Below are 12,978 nucleotides of genomic sequence, written 5' to 3' on the forward strand. Positions count from 1 at the left end.
GTGAAAGATGAGGCAAACCATAACCCATGAGCTTCATTCTCTTTGAAAATAAATCTGTGGTGAAAAAGAGAACCATTGGGCCATACTTTTATTGTTTAAGGGTAGTTCCAAACATGCTTGAAACCAAGTTTTCATTTGAGTTTATTTGTCATGTTTAAGAATTAGAGAATCAGTCTTTATGTGGAAAAAAAAGCTTTCTGTTTAAAGCTAATGACTATACATATTTCCATATATAAATGTTATAATCATAATTCTTAGCATCGGGCAGCTCCTTCCTGGCATCGGCTGAAAATTTGGGTTTGTCAAATGATAGTTCTTTCACTTTGGCTGCTATAGGGTTCAATTTGTGCCAGATATCGTGTTTTCTTTCTTTTTAAACTTCAGTGAACTAGCATACAAATTATAAAATTGTCATGCATAATTATATAATTCTGAAACACAAGATGGAATTTATTTAGAGAAAACAACAAATATTTGACCATCTATTCATTTGCCTATTCTGTGAAACATTTTAACTTCCTGCAAATAGTATTGGTCAAATCCCGTTAGATTATATCCAAGCCCTGTTCCAACACAACCCAACTTACTTTCCATTACTAGCTTCCACAAAGCGTCCATTCTAATCAGAAGGATCATCCAGTTGTCTCTAAAACTTAAATTTGTATCTACATCGTAAGCTCATTCTCACACATTTCTACTGAGTGTTCTTACGCTTCTACACCTGTGAAATATATTCTCTTTATAGTTACTTTCAGACCACAGTCATCTACTGAACTACTCTCTTTCCACACTACTAATCGGATCCTTATTGTATAAAGGGTGATTGCCAAACTTTCAGACAAGATGATGGGAAAGAAAGAAATGATCATTTCATAGTCCTATAAAGTGATGCTTTCATTAGTCACAAGAGGGGTGTGTGTGTGTGTGTGTGTGCGTGTGTGTATTTCTACACGTATATGTGTTGCATGTGCAAGTGCAAAGCTAAATATATGGAAGTACAAAAGTAGAGGAAATTAAAATTACTTGAGAAGTTTTTTGGTTTTTGTTTTTTGTTTTTTTTTTTGTCTATTCATTTGTTTTGAGAAACCAAAGCTAGAGTCAGCTGAGTTGTCCTGCAAAATAAATTCTGGGGAAGGTTTAGATTAGGCTGCATCACAATTTCTAAATATTTAACAGAGAAGAGAAGAGGAGACCCTATCAAATGCAGTGGTTTTAACGAGTACTTAGGGGCAATACTAAGCAAGGTGTGCATGTAGACAGGACAGAAAACTTTTGCAAAAAAGATTGAAGACTGAGAAGTATGGTGTTTCCAGATCAACGAAGACCATTACACATTTCCTGTCATTTATGAAAAATTGATCATTCTATGGCTTTATCCAGGGTACCGCCACAAAATATATGACATTTTAAAATAACTTTCTGATATTGGATGATTTGCATGTGAAGATCTGAAATTATTTGGCTATTTATGGTCTTTTGTGCTTCCATATGAATTCTGTGGGGTTTTTTTATTTCTGTAAAAAACACCATTGACAAGTATTGCATTTAATCTGTAGATCATTTAATCTGTAGATCATTTGTATTTAATCTGTAGTAAGGACATTTTAACAATATTAGTTTTTCCAATATTTGAACACAAGATATCTTCACATTTGTGTCTTCTTCTATGTCTTGCATTGATATCTTTTTCAGTATCTTGAAAGAAGTCTTTCACCTCTTTGGTTAAGTTTATTCTTAAATATTTTATGTACCTTTAAAACCCATTTCTTTTCATTTCCATCACTAAATCAAGTCATAGAAAAGAACTCGGAAGCTCATTGCAAAATGCTAAGAAAGCTGCAACAGTATTTTTTTTTCCAGATTCAGACCTTTTGAAGGACTTTTTCCCCCTTACCTCTACTCCTAAAAATCTTCAAAGTATATCTAGTAAGGAAAACATATTTATCTTTTGAAGTGCTCCAAATGCTATATTCAGCCTAATTTCCAATATCAAATGTTGATATTTAGGTCTTAGTTTTTTCTATAAATACAATGTATCTTTTTACATGATCAGAAACAATGTGTATGCTCCTTGCATCATTTGCTATGCTTTTGATCAACTAGTTCATGTCCCAAACTTTTTTAAAGATTCAGGTAAAATATTATCTCCTGTCTGATTAGTTTTGTATGATCTATCTTTCCATATTCTTCCAGCCCTATAGTGCATATTTTCTTGTGATAGAACTTTTAATTGTGGCACAGTTTTTCTCTACCTGTGACATGGAGAAGTGTAGACACAGATAATACCATGAGCCCATAGATGTCATCCATCTTCAACCAGAAGCAATCTATTGCCAATTATCTTTCATTTGTGCCTATACCAACTCCTTCTTTTTATAATTTTGAAAAAAAAAATCCAGACCTCATACCATTTTATCTGAAGATATTGTGACATGCATAAAACATTAAAACATAATATGAAAAATACAAGGGCACATTAAAAATAATAGGACCAGTTATATTTTATCTTTCTGATTTATTGGTAAAACAGGCTTGCTTTGGTGGAATCACTTTTTGAATTCACTGCAGTACTCCATAAATACTTGTTACTGAATTGACTGAAAAGTTCCAATTCTCTATGGGATTGGTGAGTGCCACTCTTATAATCAACCTAATTTCTCTAAGTTATCATAAGGAATCACCACAGGCGCCACGTTTTTCTCTTGAATGCATTGCTGAATGATTTTGAGACTTAATTGGAAACATGAAAACACAAGAAGCCCATGCAAATGAGTAAGTCAGGAATAACATTGTGTAATAATCAGGCATAAGAAGACAGATATGAGGAAACCAAACATGAGCCAGAACTTAATGGCAACTCTCATGAGTAAAGGCAAAAGGCCAAGTACAATATCTGGAAAATCATTCCTGTCAAGGTTTAAGTAAGGAAGAAATAGCAGTAATCGAACAGCTGGAAAACAGAGACGAATCATTCTGGCTCAGAAGAGAGGCAGTGGGGGTTAATCAATATATCATAATGCGTTTGGTTCCTCAGAAGACACATGGCATCAAACGGTCCTGAACACAGAGTGCTTTCCCAAGTATATGTGTTTTTTCGCACAGTTTAGTAATTCAGCAAAATCTAACATCACTAAGAAGAACATCCCCCCCACTCCCGCCTGAGAGTGCCGAAGATTTCTAGTAACGGATAGAATGACATCGAAAATAGAGCAGGTGTCACATGGAACGTCGAATTTTGTAGTGGAAATTATCTTCATTGGAATGTAGAGTGTCTACAATGATGTGATTCTGTGGGATTTGAAATCAAATGGAAGCATGGGCTGAGCAAAACCCTTACCACGTGAAGGAGTTATAATCTTAAAGCATCAGTAAGTGTTAGGTATAAGGGAACATGGTATGAAGAAAATAACTCCATGAGAAAATTGTTGCTGCTTTTTTAAAGTTTTATTTATTTTATTTGAGAGAGAGAGAACGTGCACGTGCAGGAGGAGGGGCAGAGGCAGAGGGAGAGGGAGAATCTCAACCAGGTTCCCTGCTGAGCACAGAGCCTGACGTGGTGTTCGATCTCATGACCCCGAGATTATGACCTGAGCCAGAATCAAAAGTCAGTCACTAAACTGACTGAGCCAAGCAGGCACCCTGGAAAAATTGGTGCAAAAACATTGTTATTGGAATATTGTTATTATTATTGATTTATTATTACTATTATTATTGATTTCCATTATTGGAAATCAATTGTGTTGAGATGAATAAAAAGAAATGAAGCCATTCTTATGTTTGTGGAAAATGTTTATTAGACACTATGCCCCAAATTATTACAGAATAGATACAGGAAGAGGTCACATGTCAGTAATGTAATAGAATTGAGAATGTCTGGCTTGACTGATGAAAGTCCGGTTCAGGAACATATGTCTCTACTCACTCAAGATATCAGTCTGCATTTCAGTATCTTCATTGTGCTCTCAAAAATTTCACTGCTGATTTGGAAGGAAACAAAAGGATTAACTCATTAAAAATTTTTATAAAGTGGTAAGTGGATAATAAAAAATATTAGAAACATCCAGAGGACCAGTATGCCCTATAGAAAGTAGGATGAAAGTAGCCACAGCCATAACCACAGCCACCAAGGCCATAGATGGAACCGTAACCATAGCCCAGGCCACCAAAGCCACCAAGGCCATAGCCAAGGCCGCCATAGTAGTTGCCGTAGTAGTAGCTCATTGTGTCAGGGCTTGAGGATTTGGTTTGATGTTGAGGTGAGTTTCTTGAGAAGGAATATCACCACCTGTGCCTGGACTTTTATACTCCCTCAGTGTGGGTGTGGTAAACCACCACACGTGAGCTTCATTCTTTTTGAAAATCCATTTTTGGTGAAAACAGTACTATGAAGCCATACCTTTCCTATTAAGGTAGTCGCCAAGATGCATGCACACATTTTCCTCATTCCTCAGAACCAGGCTTTGTACTGAATAGTTATTTTCATGTCTTCAAAGCTTATGTTTTCACATATTTCTGTATCTACATCATAATAATCGGGTTCCCTTACTTTAGAGAACTTGAGATTTTGATATTTGTCAGTGATATCTCCGTTCTGCCTCAGATAGGATTCTCTTCAATGGTGATTTCTCCTTCACATTTATGATTAAATAAACTAGGGTAAATTTACTGGATAATCATAAACGATTGCAAAGCCTTATTTTTCAGAAGGGAAATAGGAACAAGTATGCACTTTTTCTTTCTTGTTTGCATGTCTGTATAATAAACACAGCACTTTCATACTTGTAAAGATAATATTCATTATTCAATACCCTTGTCATAAAATAATTCTTTCTCAAGTTTCTTCCTGCTGCAACTTGTATCAAACTTTCACTCTACCTACATGAGCCTCCTGAATCTTTTCTTAAAACTTTAAATGCCTTTCTCACTCTGGGCTTTTACTCAGACATTCTTTCTCATTCCAAAGTAACGCCCCCCCTTCTCCTTCTAGCTTCTTTCAACATTTCTAGTTTACAAATGCCTACTAACATACTACTAATCTTCCATATTGACACTGCCTCTCAAAGAATTTGTTTTTCATTTTTTAACTGGTTACTAGGACTGGTTTAAAAATACTTTGAGGCCATACACCTGATGCCTAATGTGATGATTTGTAAATACATATTTGTTGATTTTTTAAATTTCTTTTTACCTGAAATGCCAATTTAAATTTTTATATGCTTTTTTATAGAGAGTTACTTATACAAGGGGATGCTTCATATTTCAAATTGCACAACAGAATCACAATTAAATGTTCCTATTTATATTTTATTATGAGAAAAAAACTATGCTAAGCCTTCAGGCAGGGAAATGGTAGATGATAATTATATAAACAATCACCCCATGTACTTTAAATCCTACAATTTCATTGTACTCACAAAAGAGTTCGCGTACACGTCTCTTCACGGTGTATGCATGTGTGTGTATTTGGTGTGTGTGAATGAACACATACACGTGATTTTTTTCTTATGAACAATGTAAAGGAGTGTATGGAAAAGTTAAAGTGATGGATGGTTACACTGATTTCAAGACTGAATTAGGGGAATTAACTATTATAGCGCTGTCGTGTCTTGTAAATAATTCTGAGAAGTATAAAATGAGTTGCATCAAGAAGAATGTATAAGAATTCTTCAGACTAAGAAGAGAGGAGGAGGTTCTAACAAAGAAAAACAGTTTTAGCTTATGATCCAAGACAAAGGTAAGCACGGTGCGTCCTCAATGAGCAAAACACCGTGGCTCATGCACAGAGTTTAAAGAATAATTGAAGTTTGGGAGACATATTAACTTAAGACCAGGGGGGCCATACATTATATGCTATAGTTTTGTTTAGGGCAATGGCATCAAAGACATGATGTTTCAGAAAGACATAGTTTCTCTGCAATGTGGATTGTATGATGAATTCTTGAAAGCAAGGGGACCGCTTGAGAAGCTCTTACAATATTCTCTTATAGAATGAAATAAGAAAAATGGACTGGAAAGGATGAACCTAAGTATATTATTAAAAATCAATAACATTTGTGCAGGTATTTAGAGACAAGTATAAAACTGACAAGCCATAGTTATTATTTTTCCTTATGTTTAAATGTATTGTGTTATACCTCTTCAGGTTAGCTTTATTTAAAAAAAAATATCAAGCTCTAAGGTTGCTCAGTACATTTATTTAAAATGCATAAAATTAAATAATTGTAATGAAATTCATTTCTTTGGATTTCTAGTCAGTCATCAATCAGTTGGAAGGGAAATATGCTTGTAAACATCCAGGAATAAGAACTCATCCAGGCAACTTAACTAGATTTTGTTTATTTATTTATTATTTATTTATTTGAGAGAGAGAATGTGTGTGCCTGTACATGTGCACACGCGCATGCAAGTGGGAGGGGAGGGAAGGACCTGGGGAGAGAGAATCTCAAGCAGACTCCCTACTGAGCATGGAGCCCCGTGCGGGGTTCGATCCCAGGATCCTGAGATCATGACCTGAGCCCGAAACCAAGAGCCAGAGGCTTAAATGACTGAGCCACTTAGGCACCTGTGGGCAACTTAATTATAATAATAAAAAGAAAACCTTATAAAAATAAATATTTTGGTGCTAAAACCCACTCTGGAAAACCATTTTGGTTCTTTTACTCAGAATTTAAGATGTAATTATCTGCTGGACATAAAATACATTTTGAGGTGTTTCTTGGTAATTATAATTAATATATGAGTAGACATTACATAAAAGTTAACAGGATAAGATCAACCATACGATATTCTCTTAACAAGGTATTTCACGTGGAAATCAAAGCGGCAGTGAAGATGCAAATAGTGTGAGGTCAAACTTTCATTTTTTGTAGTCAGGCATATATCTATTTCTGTTCCTGTAATCAAGGGCAGCAATTTTATTTAGGCCTCTGACCCTGAAAATGTGGACTCCACTCACATTTCTGTTCCTTGTCATCACTCGTATAATCAGTCCACATGGCATTTTTTGAAATTTATCTCCTTAAACACCTGTGCTTTCTATTCTAAACCCCACTTGTGGACACCATATTTGAGTTGGGACTTCTTTTGCCAAGTGCCAAGATTCCAGCATTTAATCTGGTTTTCAGTGATTTTTCTTTTAAACTCATGTTTTATGCCACTATTGTTTTTCAATTTATGACAATATGAAATAAAAATCATTTTGCTTACTATTTAAGGATGTCCATGTGCTATGTTCACTCTAAATAAGCCAACACTGACCCTAAATCTCGAATTCCTTCTTTATCCTCTGGGTAGTATTTTCTTCTTCCCCATGACACTGCACATGCTATTCTCTTCTGTGGCTATGCCCTTTCTTTAACTTATTCAAAATAACATTTTAGCAAGAGGCACATGGAGTTCGACTCTATTCAGTTGAACCTCCCTATGTTCTTTAAGTCTTATAGACCATCTTACAAAATAAAACACTTCATTGATTTTGAAATTATGGTATGAAAAATATTTTAAATACAGATAAATGGATAGCACAATAGAAACAAACTCCATAATCATTTGTTCATGTTAAAAAAAAAATCAATACGGGGCACCTGGGTAGTTTAGTTGGTTAAGTGTTTGCCTTCAGCTCAGGTCATGATCTCGAAGACCTAAGATTGAGCCCAGCAGAGAGCCTGCTTCTTCCTCTCCTCCCTGCTCATGCTCTCTCTCTATCTCTGTCACCATCTCTGTCTCTTTCTCTCAAATAAATAAATAAAAACTTGAAAAAAATCAATTCAAGGTTAATTGTTTCAACCGTAGCCTCACCTGCTTGGCTTGTTGCTGTATCATTTTGAGATGTTCTGCTTTTTGGATTCATAAATATTCCGTGTATATCTGGGAGGCATAAATATTTTTTCTTTAAAAAAGTATTAGCTGTATGATTTTGATTTTGATTTTTTTTATAATGATTTTTTATTATATTATGTTAGTCACCATACAGTACATCCCCGGTTTTCGATGTAAGGCTCGATGATTCATTAGTTGTGTATAAGACCCAGTGCACCATGCAATATGTGCCCTCCTTACTACCCATCACCGGCCTATCCCATTCCCCCACCCCCCTCCCCTCTGTAGCCCTCAGTTTTTTAATTATTTATTCCCTGAATTTAAGACTCGTTATTTAAAGTGTTCTGTCAGGCTGGATTTAGCACTGTGTAAGTAACCGCTAATGATCGAATTGAAGAGCCCTCTTTCTTTCTCTCTTTCTTTCTTTCTTTCTTTCTTTCTTTCTTTCTTTCTGTCAAGTTTTTATTTGAATTCTAGTTAACATACAGTGTAATATTAGTTTCAAGTACACAATTTAGTGATTCCACACTTACAACACCCAGTGCTCATCACAACAAGTGCCCTCCTGAATACCCATTACCATCTAGCCCATTGCCAACCCACCTTCCTCCAGCAACCCTCGGTTTGTTCTCTATCTTTAAGAGTCTGTTTTATGTTTTGCCTTGAAGAGTCCTGTTTCAAGCTTGAACCAGTGAGACGCATCATCCAAATCTTTCCTCAATTTCACTAAGTCATCAAAAATGTCAACACAAACTGTTAGCGTGTAAACATGGTACAGTAGTACTAGTGAGAATCACTGGAGATCCAGGAGGACTTGTGTAACTTACCTAATTAAATGAGAGTTATATTGGTAATCACATCATGTTTAATTAAAAGATGAAGTGGCGCCTGGGCGGCTCAGGTGTTTAAGTGTCCGGCTCTTGATTTCGGGTGAGGTCATGATCTCAGGGTTGTGAGATCAAGCTGGGCTCCCTGATGGGTGTGGAGCCTGTTTAGGATTCTCTTTCTCTCTCTCCCTCTCCCCCTCCCCCCAACCCCTGCTCATGCTCTCTCTCTCTCTCTCTGCCTCTCTTTATTAAAAGAAAAATGAAGATTATGGAACTGAAGTCACTAAAATATGATATAAAATGAATAGCCAGCTTCAGGTTTGAGGAAAGACTGTAAAGAAAACACCTGCAATAAAATCCCTTTCAAGATTTAAATGAGAAACAAATGCCAGTTTTCCACCTGAGTTGGAAGAATGATAGAAACATTGATTCAAGCTTCATTTTTTTTTACAATTTATGAAAAAAAGTAGGGTAAATCCTGAAAAGTTAAATAGTTACATTTCATAATGTTAAAACAATAAAGTAAGTGTAAATTCAGAAAAAAAGTTTCTCAGGCTCTCTGTTTCTTTCATAAAAACAAACGCTGGTGGTGTGGGCAGCGTGAAAGTTTGGGGACACGGGGTGTGGAGGCAGAAGACGCAGTGTGCACCCCTGTGATTGTTTTCCAAAGAAGCACCTGATAGAGGGGTGCCCTGAACAGAGTTTGAGCAAAAGGTATATGCACAGCTCTTCCTCACAAAGCTGTTCAAAATAAAATTTTTAAAGAGCAAATGTACTCAAAAATATTTTTTCTGATATGCTGAGGTCAAAGTACTTATTACATTAAGCTAATAACTTTGCAAAAGAAGTACTCTTCTATTCATAAGCATAAGATTATATCCAAATACATGATTCTACAGGATGTTGAATCAGAAAGGGAGCAATATCAGAGCACATTATCATATGAGCTGTATGTAGGAGTTACTGGCTAACAGTTAGTAAGATCAGCTCTAAGGAAGTAAATAATTGTATGGGGAAGATACGTTTCAAAGAATTACATTGTTCAAATATGCTGAAATTATGAATAACAGGTGCATGCAGGTGGGCAAATATGAATGAAACAAGATTTAGAAAGTTGACAAGGTTTATTGGAAAATACACACAGCAATATCACAGAAGGGTTAAAGAAGGAAGCTGCATGTCCATGACACAACAGGAGTGAAGATAGTCAGCCTGGGTGATGAATTCTGGATCAGGGAAATAGATCATTGCAGGTGAGCAAGGTTTTCAGTAAAATCCAGAGGACCAGTATCTTCCATAGAAAGAAGGACGAAAGTAGCCACAGCCATAACCACAGCCACCAAGGCCATAGATGGAACCGTAACCATAGCCCAGGCCACCAAAGCCACCAAGGCCATAGCCAAGGCCACCATAGTAGTTGCCGTAGTAGTAGCTCATTGTGTCAGGGCTTGAGGATTTGGTTCGATGTTGAGGTGAGTTTCTTGAGAATGAATATCACCACCTGTGCCTGGACTTTTATACTCCCTCAGTGTGGGTGTGGTAAACCACAACACGTGAGCTTCATTCTCTTTAAAAATGCAACTTTGGTGAAAAACAATACGATTAAGCCAAACCTTTCTTACTAAGGGCAGCTTCAAAAATGCATGGAATGTTTTATTTTCCCTTGAAAATATTTCAATTTTCATTTTCCTTTCATCAGAGTTTAAAATTACACAGATTTCTACAGTTAAAATATAATTATTAGGCTCCCTTGCAATACATAGACCATTTCTGACATTTTTCTGAGATTTTTGTCATTGCCGGACATCTTCATGTTTCCTTACACTCAAATTTTGTCTAAGTATTGTGTTTTCTGTCTCTTTTTCTCTCTGACTTTTAATAAACCAGGGTACTGAGTATTAAATAATTATGAATGATTGAAATTTATCCAAATTAATCCAAAAATTAAAGACAGCTTATTCAGAAAAAAGGTAGAAAATATTTTCCAGTCTTTTTTGTTTGTATTTTCTCTCTGATCACATTTCAGTCTCTTTAATTTGTAAAGACAAACTCTACAGGAGGATATTGAAGTCACAGTATAAATAGTGCTTCTTGTATTACTTTCTTAGGACCGCTATAAAAAAAATTACCACAAATTGGGTGTCTTAAAACAAGAGAAATTTATGTTCTCACAGTTCTGGAGGTTAGAGGTCCAAACCCAAAATATTGGCAGTGCCATGCTCCCTATGAAGGCGCTAAGGAAGGGCCATTCCTTGCCTCTGTCCAGCTTCTCATGGTGCTGGCAATTCTTAGCATTTCTCATCTTGCTGCTACATCACTTTATCTCTGCCTAGATCATCACATGGTTTTCATCCTCTGTGTGTGTGTGTGTGTGTGTGTGTGTGTGTGTGTGTGTGTGTGTGTGTTAATCTCTGTCCTCTTATAAGAACACCAGATATTGAATTCTAATCCTAATTCCTGATTCTAATTCCTAATCCAGTATGACTTCATGTTAACTTGACTATGTCTTTATAGACATTATTTCCAAATAAATTCATATATACAGGTACCCAAGGTTAAGACTTCAAGATTTCTCTTTAGGACATGTAATTCAATCCCTCAACACCGCCTTTCCTATGAAACACTCCTCTTCCGTCAAACTGAATTGCAACAATTTAGATGAGTTGGGTTTTCAAGAAGTGCCCTTCCTATATAGTCCTAGGTTAGCGCTAGGGTTGAAAGAAATATTTTGCATGAGATTTGGAAGACAGAAATTTAACAAAAGCTTAATTTCTCAGCCCTACCTTGTTTGAGGCAGGAAAACTAGAGGGGATTGCCAAAGGGGCATGCCCTTCCCCCCAGGGCTCTGGGGCAAGTCTCTGGTAGTCCATTGCCCTTAGTCTAGACTTCTACACATATGGGGAAGGCTCTGGGTGTATTTCGCAAGGATTACTTTTCCTCTCCCCCAGTCAGAGAAAAGAGTGTATCTTTCTCAAATGTTCACAGTGAGACCCCGTTGGAGTTCCTAAAGTCCGTAAGAGTTTGGGCCCCTCTGAGACTGAAGCCCCTAGGAATTTCTCACTTTTACACTAACCCACACTTAGCCTCCAGCCATTTATCAAAATCACAGTTTAAGTATTTATACCACTTTATGACTTCTCCTGTTGGTAAGCAGATCTCAGCTGTAATTCTGGATTCTGTCATCTCTGGATTTTAGGGGTGGTTTGTCCTGCAAACTCAGTTCTCTGTTAGAATCTAGAAAAGCTATTGCTTTTTGGTTTCTCCAGCTGGTTCTTGTTGTAAGGACCAGAGTAACAAGTTCCAGGCTCCTGCTAGTCAGAGCTAAAATGGGAAGTTCTAAACATTTATTTAATAGAAAATAGAACAGTTATTTATAAAATGAAAGACTTTACATTATGGGTTACACAAGGAAGGATTACAAGTGAAATGAAGATCCATTCAATCAAATGATAAGTTGTATTGAATACATGGAATATGAAAGTTATTTCACTTTGCTTTGGAAAAAGTAGATGATAAAAGGGAAAGATATAAATGGCCATTCATGGTCTTAGAAAGCCTGCCCTTTAGCTGTGATCTCAAAATATGTGTGTCTGGGGTGCCCATGGTTTTCTGAGTATTTTAGGCTGTAGGCAGGGAGGAGTTTCGATGAGGCAGAGATTGAGCCACAGGAGTGAGTACGGAGAAATGCAGATAGAGACCCCTATTTCAAAAGCAGTTTAAAAGAAGATTTCCATGGCTAGATTCACTCATCAAATAATTCTATAGAAGGTGGGACACACTGGATAAGAAGGATGCAAAAGACTCAATAAAACATCAAAGGGAGAGGGAAAAACCAGAAGGAGGCAATGACTTTAGCTAATGTTCTGAAGCAAGACTAGGCTCCATATAGCCTCCATGAGCAAAGAGCAAAGCTGACATAAACACTATTAAATCTGGGAGGTAAACAGGTTCCCATACAAGAAGGAGTGTGAAGAGAAAGGCAAATAATGATCTCATCTGTATGTGGAATCATAGAACAGGGAATAGAATGGTGGTTACCAGGGGCTTTGGGCTGGGGAAAATGGGGAGATGTTGGTTAAAGGCCATAAACTTCCAGTTACAAGATGAATAAGTTCTGGGGATCTAATGTTCAGCATGGCTGTAGTTAACAGTACTGTATTTATACATGAAAGCTGCTAAGAGAGTAGATCTTAAATGTTCTCACACCATACCCCCCCCCAACACACACACACACTCAAAGTAATTATATGTGGTGATGCAAGTGTTAACGAACCCTACTGTGGTCATCATTCCATCATACAGAGTGTATTAAATCAGCTTATTGTACACCTCA

The 12,978-nt window shown here is 36.6% G+C and overlaps 1 protein-coding gene across 1 annotated transcript; it reads right to left on the minus strand.

The window, feature by feature from the left end:
- Window positions 1-9,911: 9,911 nt before the first annotated feature.
- Window positions 9,912-10,082, minus strand: LOC123784371 (keratin-associated protein 19-9b-like). Its single transcript, XM_045785698.1, has one exon. The coding sequence runs from the start codon at window positions 10,080-10,082 to the stop codon at window positions 9,912-9,914; it is 171 nt and encodes a 56-aa protein (XP_045641654.1).
- Between the last annotated feature and the right edge of the window lie 2,896 nt (window positions 10,083-12,978).

Source organism: Ursus americanus, chromosome 4 (genome assembly GCF_024610735.1).
Source record: "Ursus americanus isolate L20-20 chromosome 4, mUrsAme1.1.p, whole genome shotgun sequence".
NCBI classification, from domain to species: domain Eukaryota; kingdom Metazoa; phylum Chordata; class Mammalia; order Carnivora; family Ursidae; genus Ursus; species Ursus americanus.

Excerpts from the sequence above, each read along its gene's own strand:
- LOC123784371 (XM_045785698.1), bottom strand. The coding sequence starts at position 10,082 with ATGAGCTACTACTACGGCAACTACTATGGTGGCCTTGGCTATGGCCTT.